The following is an 18,123-nucleotide window of genomic DNA, read 5'->3' on the forward strand; positions in this document are numbered from 1 at the left end:
AAAAACACTGGTCTTTCACTACAGCTAGTCTTGCCCAATCAGAGTTACAAGAAGCTCCTTACTGAATATGGAAAGAGTTGCAGGTTCAAGAGTCATAAGTAATGACCCTTCAAATAAAAGCTTAGTCTGCAGGCTTCTTCTCATGCTGTGTAAATGTATGTTGAGTATCCATTATGCCCTTTCTTCCAGAAGAGATCTCTGAACCTTTTTTGCATTTATGAAATCTCTCTCCTTCCTCCTCCAACACTTGGGCTTTTTTCTGCCAATTAATGTGTCACCTTAACTATATGTGTTTTGTTACTGTTGCTGAGCACTAGCCTCAGACTTCAGATTTTCATTTTTGTAAGTTAAATCAGTTCTTTTTAATTCAGCCTATTCAGAGAATGCAGCAATCTTCTCCTTCAAATGTGATAGTGTCCCTTAACTTCTGTTACCTTGGGAACCTGGATCTGTCACCAAATTAGATCTTCTCCATGACTAGACACAGTTTTTATTGGGGATGAGGGGATCAGGGAAAGAGGTGGTTCAACCAGTTCTCTGAATCTGAATAATTTCTCATAAGTTTCTCTAGAAAAAATGTGATTGCACCTTTTGAGAGGAAATCATCCTTTACCTAATCGGGCTGAGCTGGTTTATCTGAAGTTGTTGGTTTTTCTTTAAACTAACCAAATTGTCCAGTAAAAATCTTTCACCAAAATTTTTGTCACAGTTGTACAGATGAAGCTGTATTTGAATTGCCACTGTTCCTCCACATACCCAAAACATGAATCATATTCTGAGTACCTTGAGTGCATAGCGTGTAGCTGTTTGTTCTGTGATAGCTTTATGATACTGATAAGTTTTAAAAAATTAAAAGTTGACTCTTCCATGTTACAATCACAAATTTAAAACCAAGATTTAAAAGTGAAAAGTATTAAAATATTATGAAAAATAGCTCTGGTTTGTAGTTATTTTTAATATTTAGTGCCTTGAAGAAGTAAAATGTCATACATAGCGTTTTAATAAAACAAGCAAAGCCTTGCATAGTTCTCATTCCTGAGTCTAAGAAATGAGCTTGTAGGAAAGTAGCTATTTTTTCATTTACTGTGGCCACCTAGTGGAAATGTCCAAAAGTAAATTGGATTGATTTGTAAAATAAGTCTTCCTCTGAGGCATGCTAAAGGATATTGCAGATGATTTTTTTCTCTTTACTGGTAACTTTAAAACTCTCAGTGGGGGAAGGATTTAAAAATACTTATTTTGAATTTGTTTTTAACTAGAAAGGTTTTTTTATATAAAAGTTGTGCCAAGATGATCCAGGCCCAGCTGCATCCCCCTAAATGTTCCTCTGTGTCCCCCTAGTGGGGCATGCCCCACAGTTTGGGGACTACATGCTTAAACCTACATTTCTTTGCCCTCTCCTTGGTCCTATGCCAAGTGCAACTCTCACAGTCCCAAGAATGAGACCCAAGATCTGTTAAACTGTTTTATATGGCACACTTGGCTTGCTGGTTACCGTTTTCTTTGGGTTTCTGCGATTGTTTGACTGTGTTTTCCCACAGAATCATAGAATATCGGGGTTGGAAGGGACCTCAGGAGGTCTAGTCCAACCCCCTGCTCAAAGCAGGACCAATCCCCAATTTTTGCCCCAGATCCCTAAATGGCCCCCTCAGGGATTGAACTCACAACCCTGGGTTTAGCAGGCCAATTCTCGAATCACTGAGCTATCCCTCCCCAAAGCATCTCCCAATGAGGATGGGATGCGAACCCACGTGTGCAGAGCACAATGGATTAGCAGTCCATCAGTTGCACCTTCCAGGCACATCCATCCAATAGCACTGGCTCAAAGAAAAACAGAGCTCTTAGAACTGTTGTGCATGCAGGTTCTTAAACAGCTAGGTCATTCTGAAGGCCTAAAATCTGGGCAAATGGCTAGTCAAGGATGTGGGAGGTGTTATGTAAACTAACTGTTGCTTTACAAAGTTGCTCTCCTCTTTTCCTCTCCCCCTCACCTGCCCAAAAATAAACTTCTCTGTTTTATGGTTGGTATCCTGACAGGTTCCTTTACTCCTTAGTTGGCTACATACACTGTATGTTGAACTTCCTCTTTGAGACATGGTGACAACATGGTGTGCACGGGGGCACTGGAGGTGAAGGCACCATTTTAACAGCACAGATTAATAAACATCCCATTGCTATAAATCAGATGATGCCTCAAATGAGGTCTGCAACATTCTGACTTATGAAAATAAACCCCTTATGCTCATTTTCTAGCATTGCCTAGTGGAATGGGCAGTAGTTATCTTTTGTAACTAAGTATTCAACACACAAGTCTTGACAAAATTCCAGCATAAGTCATTTTGTATCTACTTAACATATTTCCCTCTGTTAACTGGAGACATTACTCTTGATTTTCCCATGGGCTAAAAGAAACACCTGTTGTACTGATGCTGGTGCAGAATGGATGTCATCCCAGTCACAAGGGGGCTGGTGAATAATTCCTAAACAAACATGTTCTGATAATAGAATAAGATGCCCTTTGCTTGTTCGTTCCTGTACTAGTTTTATGGATCACTTGTTTCACTGCTCAAATCTATTTGTCCCTGTGTGATTTAGAAAAGAAAACAGGACACCTTCAGCAGAGAAGGGTGTGGGCAGGCAGGCAACTCTGCTTAAATCCTGAAATTCCTCCTGGCACAGAGTTGTTGTCTTCCCTATGATTGGATTTCTACTCACAGCTTGGAGGATCAGGCCATGCACTGCCCAGTTATCCACACCCTGGTTCACCAAGCAGTGTCCTGTTCTTCCCCCAGCACAGGGACAGGTAGGTTTGGCTCAATCTTACCACTGCTGCAAAACGGCCACAGAAAAGAATCAACCAAGGATGTCTTCTTTCAGTCACAACCGTTGTGTAGATAATGGACATTTACATCCATGTACTACTGAACAACTTCTTTGGGGGTAATTCTGTAAACATTTTTTTCACACCTAAAAAGTACTCTAGTGTTGTGGGTAGCTGTCTGTATCCTAAATTTATCTTCATAGGTAATATTAAAGATGGCTTAATCTCCTGGTGCTAGAAGTTTCAAATCAGAGTGGCAATCTGCCTCCCAGAGTAAAAGAATTTGTGATGATAAAAGAGGCTTTCTGTAGCAATTTGTTATTTTAATCCTTTCATGATGGTAAACAACTTCATGGTGGGAGCATTCCATTCCTTAGAAGCATGGCCTCTATTTTACTAACCAGTGAAATTAACCCTTTCACCATATTACGTAAAACAAAGCACTGTCCTGAACTACATAATATTAATCTCTAAGGTTCTGATCCTGGGAAGAGATGGAACACTTCCGATGGGTTACTTCATGTCCTCCGTGTTAACTGACCTCAATGTGACAACAAGTTTGGAAAATGAGTTCAAATTTATTAATCATTTCCCTGTCATGTAAAAGCTTTATCTCCCAACATTTATTTCTCAAATTTTTTAACTAACTTTACCATTTTAAAACTTCCATTTCTTTCCACCTCCCATATGCTCTTGCCTGTTTCATTTTTTTCAGAGGATTTCTCACTCTGTCCTTCTCCACTCACTTTTTCACCATCTCTCAAGTAGAACATGAGCCCACAAACTTTCAACTCTGAATTCAGCTTTTTAAAGTCATTCTGTTGAGCAGGTGGCACTGGTAATTAGGGGATGTATTTGACCAGCCTTAATAGGAACCAATAGGCTTTTCAAAACTGTAGTGCATTACCTATGGAAAAAACTAATCTGAAAACTTTACATGTCTTCCCTCTTTTGAGAGACACAATTTAATAGAGGGAAAAATTGGCAGTTATGCAGATATATATTGTTGTTGCCTATGTAGAAAACCCACATATGGGTCTTTTCATAGATTTTACTGTTCTAGAATCTGTTTCATTTTAAAAGTAGTTTTTCTAACACTTGTGCTTATGCATACTGAAAATTACTCTATGGAACTCAATTGTCCCAAGATCCATTCGAATTCAGGAGCTTAGCAGAATCTAAAAAAGGTTTATTTGTTTTTACAGATAGAGAACATTAAAAAAACATATATGAAGTAACAAATCTTGTTACTATGGATGTAAGCTAACCGATAACTGTTGTGAAGTCCCTCCACCTCCTTTCATTTCCAGGTGTCAAGGTTGAAGCCTCCTTATTACCATATAAACATAAAGTATGCTTATTCATTGAGGCTGGATATCTACAAGGACTGTGTACAGCACCTAACAGAGAGGAGTCCTGGTCTATGACTAGGGACCCCAGCAATATGGTAATACTACTAATATAGAGTATGATGATCCATTCATTTGAAAGGGTATTGCAGTTAGGAGTAGAGCTATTTTTGATAACTACAAACCTGGGCCCTAATCAAGTTATCCTTAAAATTAATGGACACAGTTCCATTGACTTAAAGGGCATTGCTTCAGCCCATTAGTCTAGATTTGACCCCATCATCAATAGCAGTTGTAAAGTATATGTTCTGTGGTAACTGTCCCGCCATCAGTCCCTTTTCCTTGGACTCTATTTGTCTCATTCAGCATATGGCTTTTTATGTATCCACCCCATGTTACCTAGCTCCAGGACTCATAAGATAGTACAGGATAGCACACCTAAACATTTTTGTTTGTATTCAAATACCCTTTCATGATGTATTTTGGAGGAAAGAGGATGGGAATGGGGAGCGAAGAGGATTGCTGATGAAACAGTAGCTATGCATTTTGAAGATTAAAAATCTTTCTGTCAGTGCTAACATTATTAGCTTCACTGTTATCCCAGTTCCTTATCAGGACAGCAGATTACTTTGTACAACCCACAAGATCACGTTTTCTTAGCAAAGCCAAGTTAGAAGTGGAGCAAGTGGAGTTCCCAATTGAGTTCCCATTCTTTGGGTAGAAACAGGTGAAATTTGACTTCCTCACAATTACAATAATAAAAATCAGTGCCGAGGAGGGTGAAAATGCACAACAAAGCACTCACACCATTTTGTAAGCCATCTTAATGTTTCACTGTAAAAAATGTTGGTTGTAGTGTTATAGCCATGTTGGTCTCAGGAAATAAGAGACAGTGAGGTAATATCACTTCTTGGACTAACTTCTGATAAGTGATAAGATTTTGAGCAACACTGAGCTGCTCTTCAGGTATGGGGAAGGTAATCTGAAAGTCACAGCTAAATACTAAGTGGCATAGATTAAGCATCAAGAGTTAACATCTATTCCATCTTGTATTTAGCTGCGACTTTCTGATTACCTTCTTCAGACCTGAAGAAGAGCTTAGTGTAGCTTGAAAGTTGCTCTCTTTCACTAACAGAAGTTGGTCCAATAAGAGGTATTATCTCCTTCACCATCTCTGACTCAATGAAGAAATATCACAGGTGATTGTGTCAAGTCATAGAAGTTATATCTATCTCATAGGACAGAGACTCACGAGATTCTTTAGTGTTTATGTACCAGCAGAAGGCTACCCAGTAGCAAACAGCAGTACCTACTGTTTGTCATTTAGGGTGTTACAGGAAGTGTTTTTCTGCTCTCTGGATATACAGGTGGTGTAAATATAGGAGAGAGCAAATCTTGAAAGGGTATTATGTACCTTGAAAATGAAGAGAACATGCTTGATTACAAAAGAAAATAGGTCTATTTCTTGAGTGAGGCATAAAGGACACTGTAGGTGCATTTTGGGCCCATGAGAAAAACTACATTCTGTTCCTAGGAAAATAAGCACCATACAAGACAGGGTGGATTGATATAAATCAAGAAGAAGGAAACCTTAATTTAAATTTATTTTTTTCTTCATTTTTACTTATTTTCCTAAAGAGAGGTAACTACTAACTATAGCCTTTATGCTAAATTCGGTACTTTTAGTTAACCAAGTGGATACACTGTATACACATCTACTTAACCAATTATATACATGTCCATTTATTTAGGTTCTTAATTTATTTTTGTTAGAAAATGACAAGTGACACACTAATTTTTTTACTCATTTGTGTTAAGTGGCATTTGGTTGGAAGTTTGATTCAATTAAATGCACAAACGTTTAAAACAGCATTCTAAAATTGTTTTAGATAAACAAAGCTACCTTATGCTCTTAAACAATTTTTTTCTTGTTTAAAATTAACTGATTTAAATGAAGTATTAGCTTTAGTTAGTGAATTGAATTGATTGTTTTTGGTCAGTATGACCCAAACTGTCAAAGGTATTTAGATACCTATGTCCTTCATGATGGTAGAACTCATCCTCACACCTTTTTATTCATAAATTGGAAGAGGAAAACAATTTCTGTTTTTCAACTCCCAGTTGGTTTCTCAACTTCATCTGTGTGGCAGATGGGATGTTCCACTCACCTCGGAACACTTGGCAGTCAACAAGAATAGTTTATTCTAGCCAAATTCTATTATGTATAATTCTGCTGTCCAGCTAGAAGTTCCTTCTGCAGTTTCATCTAAATGTGGTATTCTTCATCAGGGCCTATCCTTAACTGTATTGCTGTATGCCATTCCCCTACAACAGAGTTCTGTGGCAAGGGTGATTGCATGTTAATAGTGAAATGATTGCTCTGTGCATGTTCGTAGAGCATGTTAGGAAACATTTACACACAACCTATTATATGTTTACTGGCATTAATGACAATTTTTTTAAATGAAGGACAATTGTAAGTTATTTACTGTACTTTACCATAAATATTAGCCCTGGGAGAGGGTGGTTAAAAGACCTTTCTGGAATTACAATAACTGTCAGTACAAATATGTATAGTTTGACTACAGCCCTCAGAGGCACGGGATAAGGAATTGTTTAATTAAACAGCTCAGAACGGCTATTAACAAAACCACCAAATAGTAAATTAACAGTGTTGGGCACCTACTAGTCATAAGTCTTTTAATGCCTCCAATTTTACTACAGCAGAAAACTGAAGGCAGCAATTGCTCTAATAGTAAAGAGTACACAAACCCCTTGTTTCACTCATTTAACACAGTCAGAGGGGTCAGGCACCAAAGTGTATGACTTCAAAAAAAATCTGCAACTGGCAATAGGGTGAGGTAAACCTGGCGCCAAAAACTTTGGTTTTCCTAAAACTGACTTTTTGCAAAACCTTAGATGTACAGAATTATTAAAATTCCCCTGAAAACATTGTTTTAAATATTATCTACAAGCTGCTGCTACTACAGCCTGAGAAACTGACCATGTTATTTTCATAGGCCAAGCACAGTGAAGTACGTACAACAAACAGAATTAAAAATAAGTTATGTTTTGAGAGTTCTCAGTTTTGAAAACCTCAAGTCATGACATAGCTAAGCAAATTGGCTTTTAAAATCTATACTTTTTAAAGGGGTACACCTTTACCTTAAACTCATTTCCACCTTAGTTTTGTATCTGCTAGTGTTACAAGTAACACCTAAGGTCGCTAATTGAAAAAATTAGTGTAGGAAAAGATGTGCTCCTCTTTGACAACAGTGTGCAGTCAGTTCCATTGTATTGTTGATTCTGATAGTTGTATTTCCTGTCTCATGCAGTAACATTAGGATATCACTCCTCCATTACTTGAGGGATGAAGCTCATGTACGTGCTCTTTTCCAGTCTTTGCACGATGAGGCTATTAGAATAGAAGCAGCTATGCTGCAAATGAAGAGGCAGCAGCTAGAGATGTGCACTGAGAAAGAGTACTGAACCTAAGCATGTTTGATACTTTGGATCTCACTTTCTGGCGAGTAAGACCCTTATTAATACGGAAGCAGAAACACTAATATGAAGTAATAGAGGAAATTAAGAAATGTTTCTATCCATGCTGTTGAAAGGGATTCTTAATAAGAAAATTCCAAATTAGTAAATTTCAAAAAATGTCAAACTGATGGTAGATCTATATAAAGGGAAACATTAAGTGGGGGAAAAGTGATCCAACTGTCAATTACTGCAGTGACAAAACACACCAGAGACAACCTCTCCACTACCCCTCAACAAAACCAAAAACCTTTAATCTCCTCGGTTCTTGCAAGAGTCATTTTGGAAGAAGAGTCTCTACATGCTGGTCACCAGGACCATTAGGAGAGAGAGGAACTAGACATACTTGTTGGGTCCTTTTCACTCACATGAGCCTTTTAGGGTCAATTTTCTCCAGGTGAACTAAGGGCTTTAGCTGCTCAGCAAAGTTTCGCATGTCATCAGAAACTACGTCTTGTCCTGCTGGAGCTACTACACTCAGCTCCACGAGGTAGGAGAGAGACAAGGGCTCAATGCTATCAGTGTTTCCTGGAACCAGGATGCGGAAAATCTTGTACACTACAATCTTCATGATACCCTTGCGGAACACATGGCCCTTGGCGACAAACTCGTGATCCATGCGGAAGCCCATCTCCACCAGAAAGTCAGTAAGGTTCTCTGAGGTGGCGATGTCAACACAGTTGCGCACCAGAGCATGGCGGTTTTTGTCTCCCATTTCTGGCTGTCCCAAATAGCGTAAGTGCCAGGGTGTGCCAGTTTTGTCCATCGAGCGCCGTGCCCTCAGGACAAAGGGACTGGCCTGCTGCCCTTTCAGGAGGAACACCATCTCATGGTCCAAGAAAGTCTCAGGTTCCATGTTGTCACACAGACCACGCAACCGGTGAAGGAGGCTCTCCAGGCTTTGATCCAAAACACTTCCTGGGAAGGAGAACAAGTTCATTATTTCACCACTGAGCCATTTACTATTGCCATTATGATTGCATTTTTTCATCCACCAGTGCATGGGACACCCCAAATAATTGCACCATATTTAAAAAAAAAAAGCAAAGAGAACAAATGCTCATCCAAACTCATTTTTCAAAAAGAAGCAGAGGATGCAAAACTTATCCCTAGTGCTCTTCATCTGGGAATCTCAAAACATTTACAAATGTATTCCCCATTTTATTTTTTATAGAACGAGAGGTGTACAACACTTGAATAACTTTTCCAAGATCGGCAGTGACGAAAAAGACGTAGCTCTAATTACTAGTCCAAATCTCTGGACCACTCTCCCAACACAACACACCTAGGACCTGCAGGTACATTAGTACTGTTTTTCAATGTCTATACTCCACACTGTAGCTACAACAGCAGCACAGAGACACCACTATAATGTTAATAATTACACTGGAGGCTGTCGCAAAAGCTTCCAGAGGGATTTGCAGCAGAACCAAAAACTATAAGGGCAAGAGCAAAACCCCAAACAAATCTTATCTTCTGTAATGGAATATTCTGCACCAAAAAGGAGTTTGGAAAGGGGGAGGGGGATGGGATGTTGTCCACAGATCGCCTGCTTCTGGAGAGTTTTAGCCCTAAAGGTCAACATCTTTCACAAAAGAAGCCTGACCTCGCTAGTTTAGGATCTGACTGAGGTAAGGTCTTCTCTTCCCCATTCCCCCTCCCCAATTCATCTCAAAACGTTAAATACTGGAATGACTTAGGTACAGTACGGGGAAGCTGAGAGTTTCCAGAAGAACCTGGCAGCATACCACTGTGACCTGAAATCAAACCCATCTTCCCACCAGCCTTACCTTGGAGTAAATACTCCATCATGTTAATGGTGCCGCCAGTGACAGGCATCATGGTAACCGGTGGGGCCTCCATGGTTTTGGCTTCCCTAGATGAAGCACAAAGAAATCAGGTCCACGACTACACCAGGCTTTCAGGCGCCGGGAGACCCCCGCGACCCCGCAGTGTGTGTGTGGGGGGAGGAAGGGAGGCTGCCCTTCCTTGTACGGGAACCGACGCCCCGCTGAGGGGCTCCCCGCGGGAACAGCTCCTTGCAGAGCGCGTAGGGCAACCGGCTGCGGCTTCGATACAACCACCTGGGAGGGGCCGGGGTGCAGGTGAGCCGCGGGGGAGGAAGGATGGCGGGGTTTGGGGACCCGGCCCGGGGCGGGGGAAGAGGAGCGGGAGCTGGCCCCGAGGGGGGCCTGGAGCCCCATGAGCAGGACGGACGCTCACCTCTCACCTGTGGGGCGGCGCGGCGCGGCGGGGGCTCCCCTCTTTACGGGCTGTTCCAAAGCTCCCCCGGCTCCGGCCCGCGCGCCCCGGCACAACCTCACTTCCTCCGCCCAGGCCGCCGACCTGCTCCCGAGCGCGCATGCGCCACACGCGGGCGGGCGGGCGGACTGAGGAAAGGGGGGGCGGGGTTTCCTGCTCGCTCCGAGGCGGAGACCAGCGGGGCTTCGTCTGCGTGGAGAAGCGTACGCGATGCCTTGGCCCCCCTCGCGGCCAGCCCGGGGCACATCCCGCTCAGCAGCCCTGCCCCCGCGGCCAACTCGGGGCACACCCCCCGTCAGCGCCGACCGCGGCCAGCCCGGGGCACCCCCCATCAGCGCCGCCCCCCCCCGGCCGGCTCGGGGCACCCCCCCCCCCTCAGCACCGCCCGCCACCCCCGCCCGCGGCCGGCCCGGGGCACCCCCCATCAGCGCCGCCCCCCCCCGGCCGGCTCGGGGCACGCCCCCCTCAGCACCGCCCGCCACCCCCGCCCGCGGTACACCCCCTCTCAGCACCACCCTCCCCCCCCCCGCGGCCAGCCCGGAGCACCCCCCATCAGCGCTACCCCCGCCCGCGGCCTGCCCGGGGCACACCCCCCCCCCAGCACTACCCTCCCCCAGCGCGGCCGGCCCGGGACACACACCCCCTCAGCGCCGCCCCCCCCGCGCGGCCGGCCCGGGGCACACCCCCCCCCCTCAGCACCGCCCGCCACCCCCGCCCGCGGCCGGCCGGGGGCACACACCCCCTCAGCGCCGCCCCCCCCCCCCCCCCGCGGCCGGCCCGGGGCACACCCCCCGTCAGCACCACCCTCCCCCGCCCGCGGCCGGCCCGGGACACACACCCCCCTCAGCGCCACCCCCGCCTGCGGCCGGCCCGGGACACACACCCCCTCAGCGCCACCCCCGCCCGCGGCCTGCCCGGGGCACACACCCCCTCAGCGTCGCCCCCCCCCCGCGGCCGGCCCGGGGCACACCCCCCCCTCAGCACCGCCCGCCACCCCCGCCCGCGGCCGGCCCGGGGCACACCCCCCGTCAGCAGCACCCCCGCCCGCGGCCGCCCGGGGCACACCCCCCCCCAGCACCATCCTCCCCCCCCCCGCGGCCGGCCCGGGACACACACCCCCCCCCCAGCAGTACCCTCCCCCTCCGCGGCCGGCCTGGGGCACACCCCCCTCAGCGCCGCCGCCCCCCCCCCTCGCGGCCAGCCCGGGTAACACAGGAAGAGGCTGAAGTTGGTTCCTTATTCCCAGCTCCTTATTGGTGGCCCCCGGTTCCTTCTAAAAAGGCGAAAATTAAATTTTCGGTAAGATTAAATTATTAGAAATGGCATTAAAATTAATCTGATAAACATGTAAATCAGTAATTAGTTATTAACTAGATAATCAAATAACCTGGGGTTTGGCTGACTGTATGTGCCTAAACAAGTCTTGGGTCACCCCAGGTGAGTCTGTAACAGGTCCCCATGATGCTCAGACTTTTTCAAAGGATCTGGTAGAAATTGCACTCAAAGTTTCATTCTTGTGCAGTGTGCTGCCATGGCACTCCCTCACCCCACTTTCCTTTTGTATATGGGGCTTGATGGGAAGATGACATTGTTAAATGTTTCGGACGAACGTGGAGAAGAAAGGCAAGAGTGCGAGAAGAATGGCGGACGTGTTGTGATCGGTGCAGTCTTAACGACAGCTGAAGACCAATCGATCCAGGTGATCCAGGTGACAAGGTTGTCCACTGATTTCTTTATATAACCCACATTACCATCATGGGTTTTTCTCTGACCCTCACCACCATAGTATCTGAACACCTTATCCTTGGTAAAGGATTTTATCTTCACATCACACCTGTACAGTAGGGCACTTGCACCCCCATTTTACAGATGAAGAACAGAGTAATTTAAAAAAAAACAATGAGGAGTACTTGTGGCACCTTAGAGACTAACAAATTTATTTGGGCATAAGCTTTCGTGGTCTAAAACCCACTTCATCAGATGCATGGAGTGGAAAATACGGTAGGAAGATATATATACACAGTACATGAAAAGATGGGAATTGCCTTACCAAGTGGGGGTTCAATTCTAACAAGACAATTCAATTAAAGTGGGCTATTATCAACAAGAGAGAAAAATCACTTTTGTAGCAGTAATCAGTGTGGCCCATGACAAACAGTTGACAAGAAAGTGTGAGTACAGTAGGGAGAAATTAGCATGGGGAAATTAGTTTTTAGTTTTTGTTGTGATCCATCCACTCCCAGTCTTTATTCAGGCCTAATTTGATGGTGTCCAGTTCTCCAGTTTCTTATTGGAGTCTGTTTTTTTGTTGAAGAATTGCCACTCCCGATTTTAAGTTTGTTATTGAGGTGTTCTCTGACTGGTTTTTGAATGCTATAATTCTTGACGTCTGATTTATGTCTATTTATTCTTTTGCTTAGAGACTTCAAGTCACACAGGAAGTCTGCAGGTGAGCTAGCAATTGAATCCAGATGTCTTGAGTACTAAAGCAGTGTACTTCCCAGTATGCCATCCTTCTTTGTCCTCCATCTGGTCTGTGAACCACATGAAGAGATTTATGGGCCAGTTAAGGCCCTGTACTTTGGATAGACATCTACACCTGTGCAAAGTTAATGTAAAATACGGCCAGATCAGAAAGGTACCACTATATGCCCACTTCGCACAAGTGTTAATGGTGACACAACATGCAGGGCAACAGAGAATCTGGCCTTCATGATTCAATCCCTGCAGGTAGCTGTGGGATAGAAAGGGGTAACTTTAAATTGTTTGACACCATGTAATTTTATTTTTTTAAATTACTATAAATATTTAGTCCAGAGAATCAAGAAAAGTAGGACAGCTCTTATTGTTTGTTTGTCTTACTGACAATTCAGGGAAAACCAATGTTAAAAGATACTCTCATGAATTGCCTGTATCACTAATTCTATCTCAGAGAGATCTGATTTCCACTATTTTAGTCACAGAGGGTCTTGATGTACCTTAGGGGACACCATGATTGAGACCAAGCAAAATAATCACAGTTATTAACCATGATTATATTATTCTTAAAGAGAGGAAAAGAAAACAAACAAAAACACAAATGACATGACACAACTGATAAAATGGTTCTCCAAGTGGTTGCAGACATGTATTCTACTCAGGTGTGCATGCACCCAGTGTACTGTAGCCGGAGAACTTTGTGCAGCAGTACCTGACAGGGCAGTGCTCGTGCCCTCTGGCTCCTCCTATGGCTATTTAAGGGCGGCGCTGTCCTGATCCCATTCAGTTCCTTCGCGCTGAGCACAGTCTGAGTTGGAGCTTCCTGTGTGGGTTTTGCCTCCTGGTTACTGTGAAGACAATGAGATTCTCTGTAAGCATGGGCACTTTTGTTTTTGCTGGTGGGTGCTTTTGAAGAGGTGTGTGTGCTTGTGGGGGAGCTTTGCCAGTTTTGGTGGGGAGGCTATTTTCAGCATATTTATACACATTCTAGTTATTGAATATGTATGTATGTATCATTGGTATCTACTATTTTAATTGTTAAGAACTACATAATTACATTATCATGAATTACAGCATATTAAAATCATTGCAATCACCTACAAGCTGTCTTCACTAATGTCCCAGTTTAAATACATTACGTCTAACTGCAGCTTTCTGGATAACTGTCAGCCGTTATAAGATGTATAACTTATTTACATCTACTTTCCTGATATGGTCTTGATGCACGTTAAAGACAGCTACATTATTCAGTTGCATCTGTCCCGTAGTAGATGACATTATTCAGTTGCGTCTGTCCCAATTACTGTTTGTGAGTAGAATACACACATCTGCAACCGCTCTAGGAAGAAAAAAGGGTTGCCTACCTGTATTGTAACTGTTATTCTTTGAGATGTGTTACACAATCCACCCTCTGCCCCCTCTGCACCTGAGTCCCCAGTCTTAGATTCCAGGGTGAAGAAACTGAGGGGAGGAGGGGGTACAAGGGCCAGATGGTACGAGTGCTGCCCCAGTGGGTGTGTACTGTTAAGCACAGTTCTCCAGCTTCAGTGAATGAGGCACACGCACACCTGAGCAGAATACATGTCTGCACCCACATTTCGAAGAACAACAGTTACAGTACAGGAAGATAACCATTTTTCACTTCTGTTGGAATTGCTTCTGTATGTCCCTCTGAGAGTGGGCCTGCCTTTGATGGAGGACTCTTCTTTTGGCAAGTTGAGACTAAGGGCTTATTTCCAAAAATGGTTGTGAAACCAATCTTAGTGTATCCTTAGATAATTAAGGGGCAATATAACTTTGTTTAAGGAAAGGTGGATCCTGTTGGTTGTTAGTAATAACCAGTTTATAATTGGGCAAAATAATCAATTGTAACTAAAGCCTATGAAACTGAAGAAAATATTTAAATCAGTTACTTAAAATAAGCCATTTAAGGATCTGTTTTAAAACAGGCCAATTACAAATATTAGGAATCTTAACTCCAATTGAATCCCACTGGTTAGCCCCTGTCTCTTCTCCACGAATACATGGTCTAACCATTTCGTAATTAACAGGAGAACTCTTAAAATATTAAGTTACAACAGCATTTCCATATTGCAAAAACTATTACAAGTTTCTTAAATCTAATCCCTTGGCAGTGTCTCTGTTAACTTTCTCTCACCAATCCATGCTGAAGTCTTGGGGAAGTTTTCCTTGGGTTGGTTTTGTTTTTTGAGTCATCCCTATTTTTTGTAGCTGTCTGTAATAGGATGAGTTATGGAGTGCTTGCTGTTTAAGCAGGATAGCAGGGAGTGTGTGGGGAGGGGCAGGAATGCTTACTTCAAAGATTTTTATACACTCCTCCTTCTTTCTATGAAATTATAGGATAACACACCTCTTTCAGGCTTGTTTAAATTCAGAGTCGGTGCGATCACTCTTTTTTTGGCTTCATGCCTTCAGGATTGTCTCACCTTCAGTTCCTGAATATGCAGTATGCTTAATGAATATGTAACATTTCTTTAATTGCCTTTATTCTTCTTCTGGCAGGAAAAATCACATAACTTTTAAAGTTAGTTTTAACTTTTTTTTTAATTCAGCCCATCTTTAGCGATACTCTTTTTTTATTAGAGTGTAACAGGAAATGAAATTCTGATTTCAAAAAGTCCAAACACTCCTATTCTTTATATAAACTGTTCTTAAGACATTCTTTTTAAACTAAATAACTTGGAGGAAGTCGTTAGCTTAATTAGTTATTAAAGTAGTTTTTTCTCAAAAAAAACCTGCCAATTTTTGGAGTGATGATTCTTCATCTTCCTGATTTGGGTAGGAAAGTTGCTTGAGCATTACCAGCAATTAATTAATTTCCCATTAATATAAATGTTCTATACCAGAGGTTCTCAAACTGTGGTCCGCGGATAGTTCCCTCTAAGGTGCGGGCCTGGGCGGCTGCACATAACAGAATGAAGGTCCACCCACCCATTCAGGTGTGGCTCCACTAATTAGGTGCCTGGACCCTGGAGAAGACACACATGTGAGGTGGTGGTCTTGGGGGGGAATAGGGCATAGGTGGGAGGGAGCAGTGGGGTGAGAAGACGGGGTGGGGGGAATTTAGGATGCGCAGGGCGGCAGCGGCCAGAGAAAGAGCCGACTTTCCCCAGCTCCAGGGCTGCAGCTGCCAGGGAGAGACGGGCCCTCCTTCCCAGCCTCAGCTCTGTGTGTGCTGTGACGGGGGAGAGACCCCCCTCCTTTCCATCCCCAGCTCGGGGGCTGACGCGGCAGGGCAGAGAGGGAGAGACCCCCCCCCCTCCTTCCCAGCCCCAGCTCAGGGACTGCCACGGCGGGGGAGAGAGGGTATATCCATCGCATTAGAAAAGTAAGACTACTGATATTAAAATATGAGTTGTGTGCTTTTATTTGTAGAACAAAAAAAGTTTAGTATTATTAAGGTTTTTTTATCTAGCGCTTTTATCCAAAGCGCTTTACAATAGTTCGCTAATGGTACAATCAACATTTGGAAAGATCATTAAGTGGTACACCAAGACCCTCAGCAATTTTCAAGTGGTCCGCGGGAAAAAAAAGTTTGAGAACCACTGTTCTATACTTAAGTGGCTTCTTACATATTAATTAGTTTAGCAAGGTCATTAGATTCCATGTTGATACATAAAACATTTTACCATTTATATAGTAATAATCCTAGGAACTTGGCATTTAGCTAACATATTTGTAAGTATCCGTTTCACAAAGGTGTTTGCATTTCAACATTTAAGAAATAAACAAAAGGATTAAAACATTTCCAACTAGAGATATTTTTTGTGGAGTTTTAAAGACACAAGCAGAGATTTTTCTTTGAAATGAAAGGGGGGTTGGTATAGGCCCACTTCACTCCTAGGTTTATTGCGCTGATAACATATTCCTACATTCCTTTTTGAGGTATTCTGGTCTAGACAGGACATTCCTTTTTGGTTTGTTGTTTCTTGACCCAAGCCTCCCAGCCTGGAGCTTGCATCTTATGACTCTGAGAACAAAAACCTTTCCTAAAAAGCCTGGGGGACTCCCAGGATTAGAAAACTGATTTTCTATTGCAAAATAACGTAATGGTGGTTTGTATCTTCTAGGGCAGCAGTTCAAAACAAGAGGATGCTAGTAGGCTTGACAGTTATAGGAGGAGGTATGGGGTGACTTGTAGTGGCATCAGTTCAAAGCAAAGCATCACGTTGCCAGAAACTGAGCAGTGCAAGACCTAGGCCACCTTCATGTTCCAGTCTACGTTTGAAATCTCCAGACTCCCTGGAACAACAGGTTCAAACTGTGGCAAACTGTGACTCAGCTCTTCAGCTTCCATGGTTGGTAAATTAAGTACCAGTTGACTGTGTGCAAATATTTCAAAGAAGACCTTCAGTCCCCTTCTATCTAGATACTAATCCAGCCCTTGTCATCATAGTACACTCCTCCTCATGACCATGAATGGATTTTGTCCTCATCCCCATTTTATAGTAGGGTAGATTAAGTGACTTGCCCAAGGTCACACAGAAAGTCTGTTGCTGTTGTGAGCACTGAACCATGATCTTCTTAGTCCCATTCCAGTGCTCAAACAATTAAAACATTCTATCCCTTTGAATTTACCTGGTCTACATGGATATTAAAGATCTCCTAGCCACAGTGAAATTGGAAGTTAACACTCTTTTCCCCCATCCTTTCTTGGCAGTGTGTTTGATACCCAGCTTTAGCACCCTCTGGGCTGTCTTCATTACTGTCTGTATTGTGGAGCTGTCTGTGTCTCTACTGAACTGTTTACTAACATGGAAATGCCAGGTTTATTTTAGTTTGGAAATCAGAAATCTACGGGACTGTGTGAGTTGAAAGTCAGCATACAGTAGCTAATTTGGGAGCAGAGCGGAAAGACCAAGGATTGTTGTCTTTCATGCAGAAAGGATCCCACGCACCAGAGGTACTGGGTAAATAGCCCCAAATGGCAAATATAACCCAAACCTCTTGACTTGTCTGTATCATTTCCAGGTCCCTTTAACAAAAAGGGAGCATAATTTGTAAATGGATTAGGAGACAAATAGCTGGGGATCTATGGTTCAGAGCTGCCATTAGCTCTGTGTGGTGCTGACTGCACACAGTAATGCATGTTGTGGACAAAGGACTGTGTTCTCTCAGTGCCTCCATTAGGGTCACCCAGGTCTGGGCAGGATTTAGTGTTTGCCCCTCCTCGTTATTAAAACCCACCATGGTCGTGCTCCAAACTACCTCACAGATCTCAGGCCTGATTCCCTGCTGCCTATGGAGTCATTTATGTCTGTCCAAAGTGAGTGTAAAATAGTCCCATGGGAATACGTGGAGAGTTCTTATCAAAGAGCCTTTTTCACTTGTGTGCGCGGCGTGCACAGTCGTTGGAAAGTTTTTCCCCTAGCAGCACCCGTCGGGTCAGCTATGGAGCCCCCTGGAGTGGTGCCTTCATGGCGCTCAATATATGACCCGGCACCTCTTCGGTTCCTTCTTGCTGGTTACGCTGACAGAGGGGAAGGCGAGTGGGTTTGGAATGGATATGAGCAACACATCTTGAAGAACAACAGTTACGAGAAGGTGAGCAACCGTTTTTTCTTCTTCAAGTGATTGCTCATATCAACTCCCAAGCCTTACCTAGGCAGTGGGGTTGGAGTTATGGAATCGCAGATTGGAGCACCGCTCTGC

The 18,123-nt window shown here is 43.8% G+C and overlaps 1 protein-coding gene across 2 annotated transcripts; it reads right to left on the reverse strand.

The window, feature by feature from the left end:
• Positions 1-6,742: 6,742 nt before the first annotated feature.
• MED18 (mediator complex subunit 18) lies at positions 6,743-10,200 on the reverse strand. 2 transcript variants are annotated; one of them, XM_048851585.2, is made up of 3 exons: positions 9,941-10,200; positions 9,501-9,586; positions 6,743-8,628 (listed from the first exon to the last, which is right to left on the reverse strand). In XM_048851585.2, exons 1-3 carry the CDS (start codon positions 10,072-10,074, stop codon positions 8,075-8,077), a joined length of 774 nt encoding a protein of 257 aa, XP_048707542.1. In that variant the 5' UTR covers positions 10,075-10,200; the 3' UTR covers positions 6,743-8,074. The 2 variants fall into 2 exon arrangements, with proteins under 2 accessions (XP_048707542.1, XP_048707541.2); XM_048851584.2 differs by having other exon boundaries at positions 9,934-10,058.
• Positions 10,201-18,123: the final 7,923 nt, after the last annotated feature.

Source organism: Caretta caretta, chromosome 5 (assembly GCF_965140235.1).
Source record: "Caretta caretta isolate rCarCar2 chromosome 5, rCarCar1.hap1, whole genome shotgun sequence".
In the NCBI taxonomy this organism is placed as follows: domain Eukaryota; kingdom Metazoa; phylum Chordata; order Testudines; family Cheloniidae; genus Caretta; species Caretta caretta.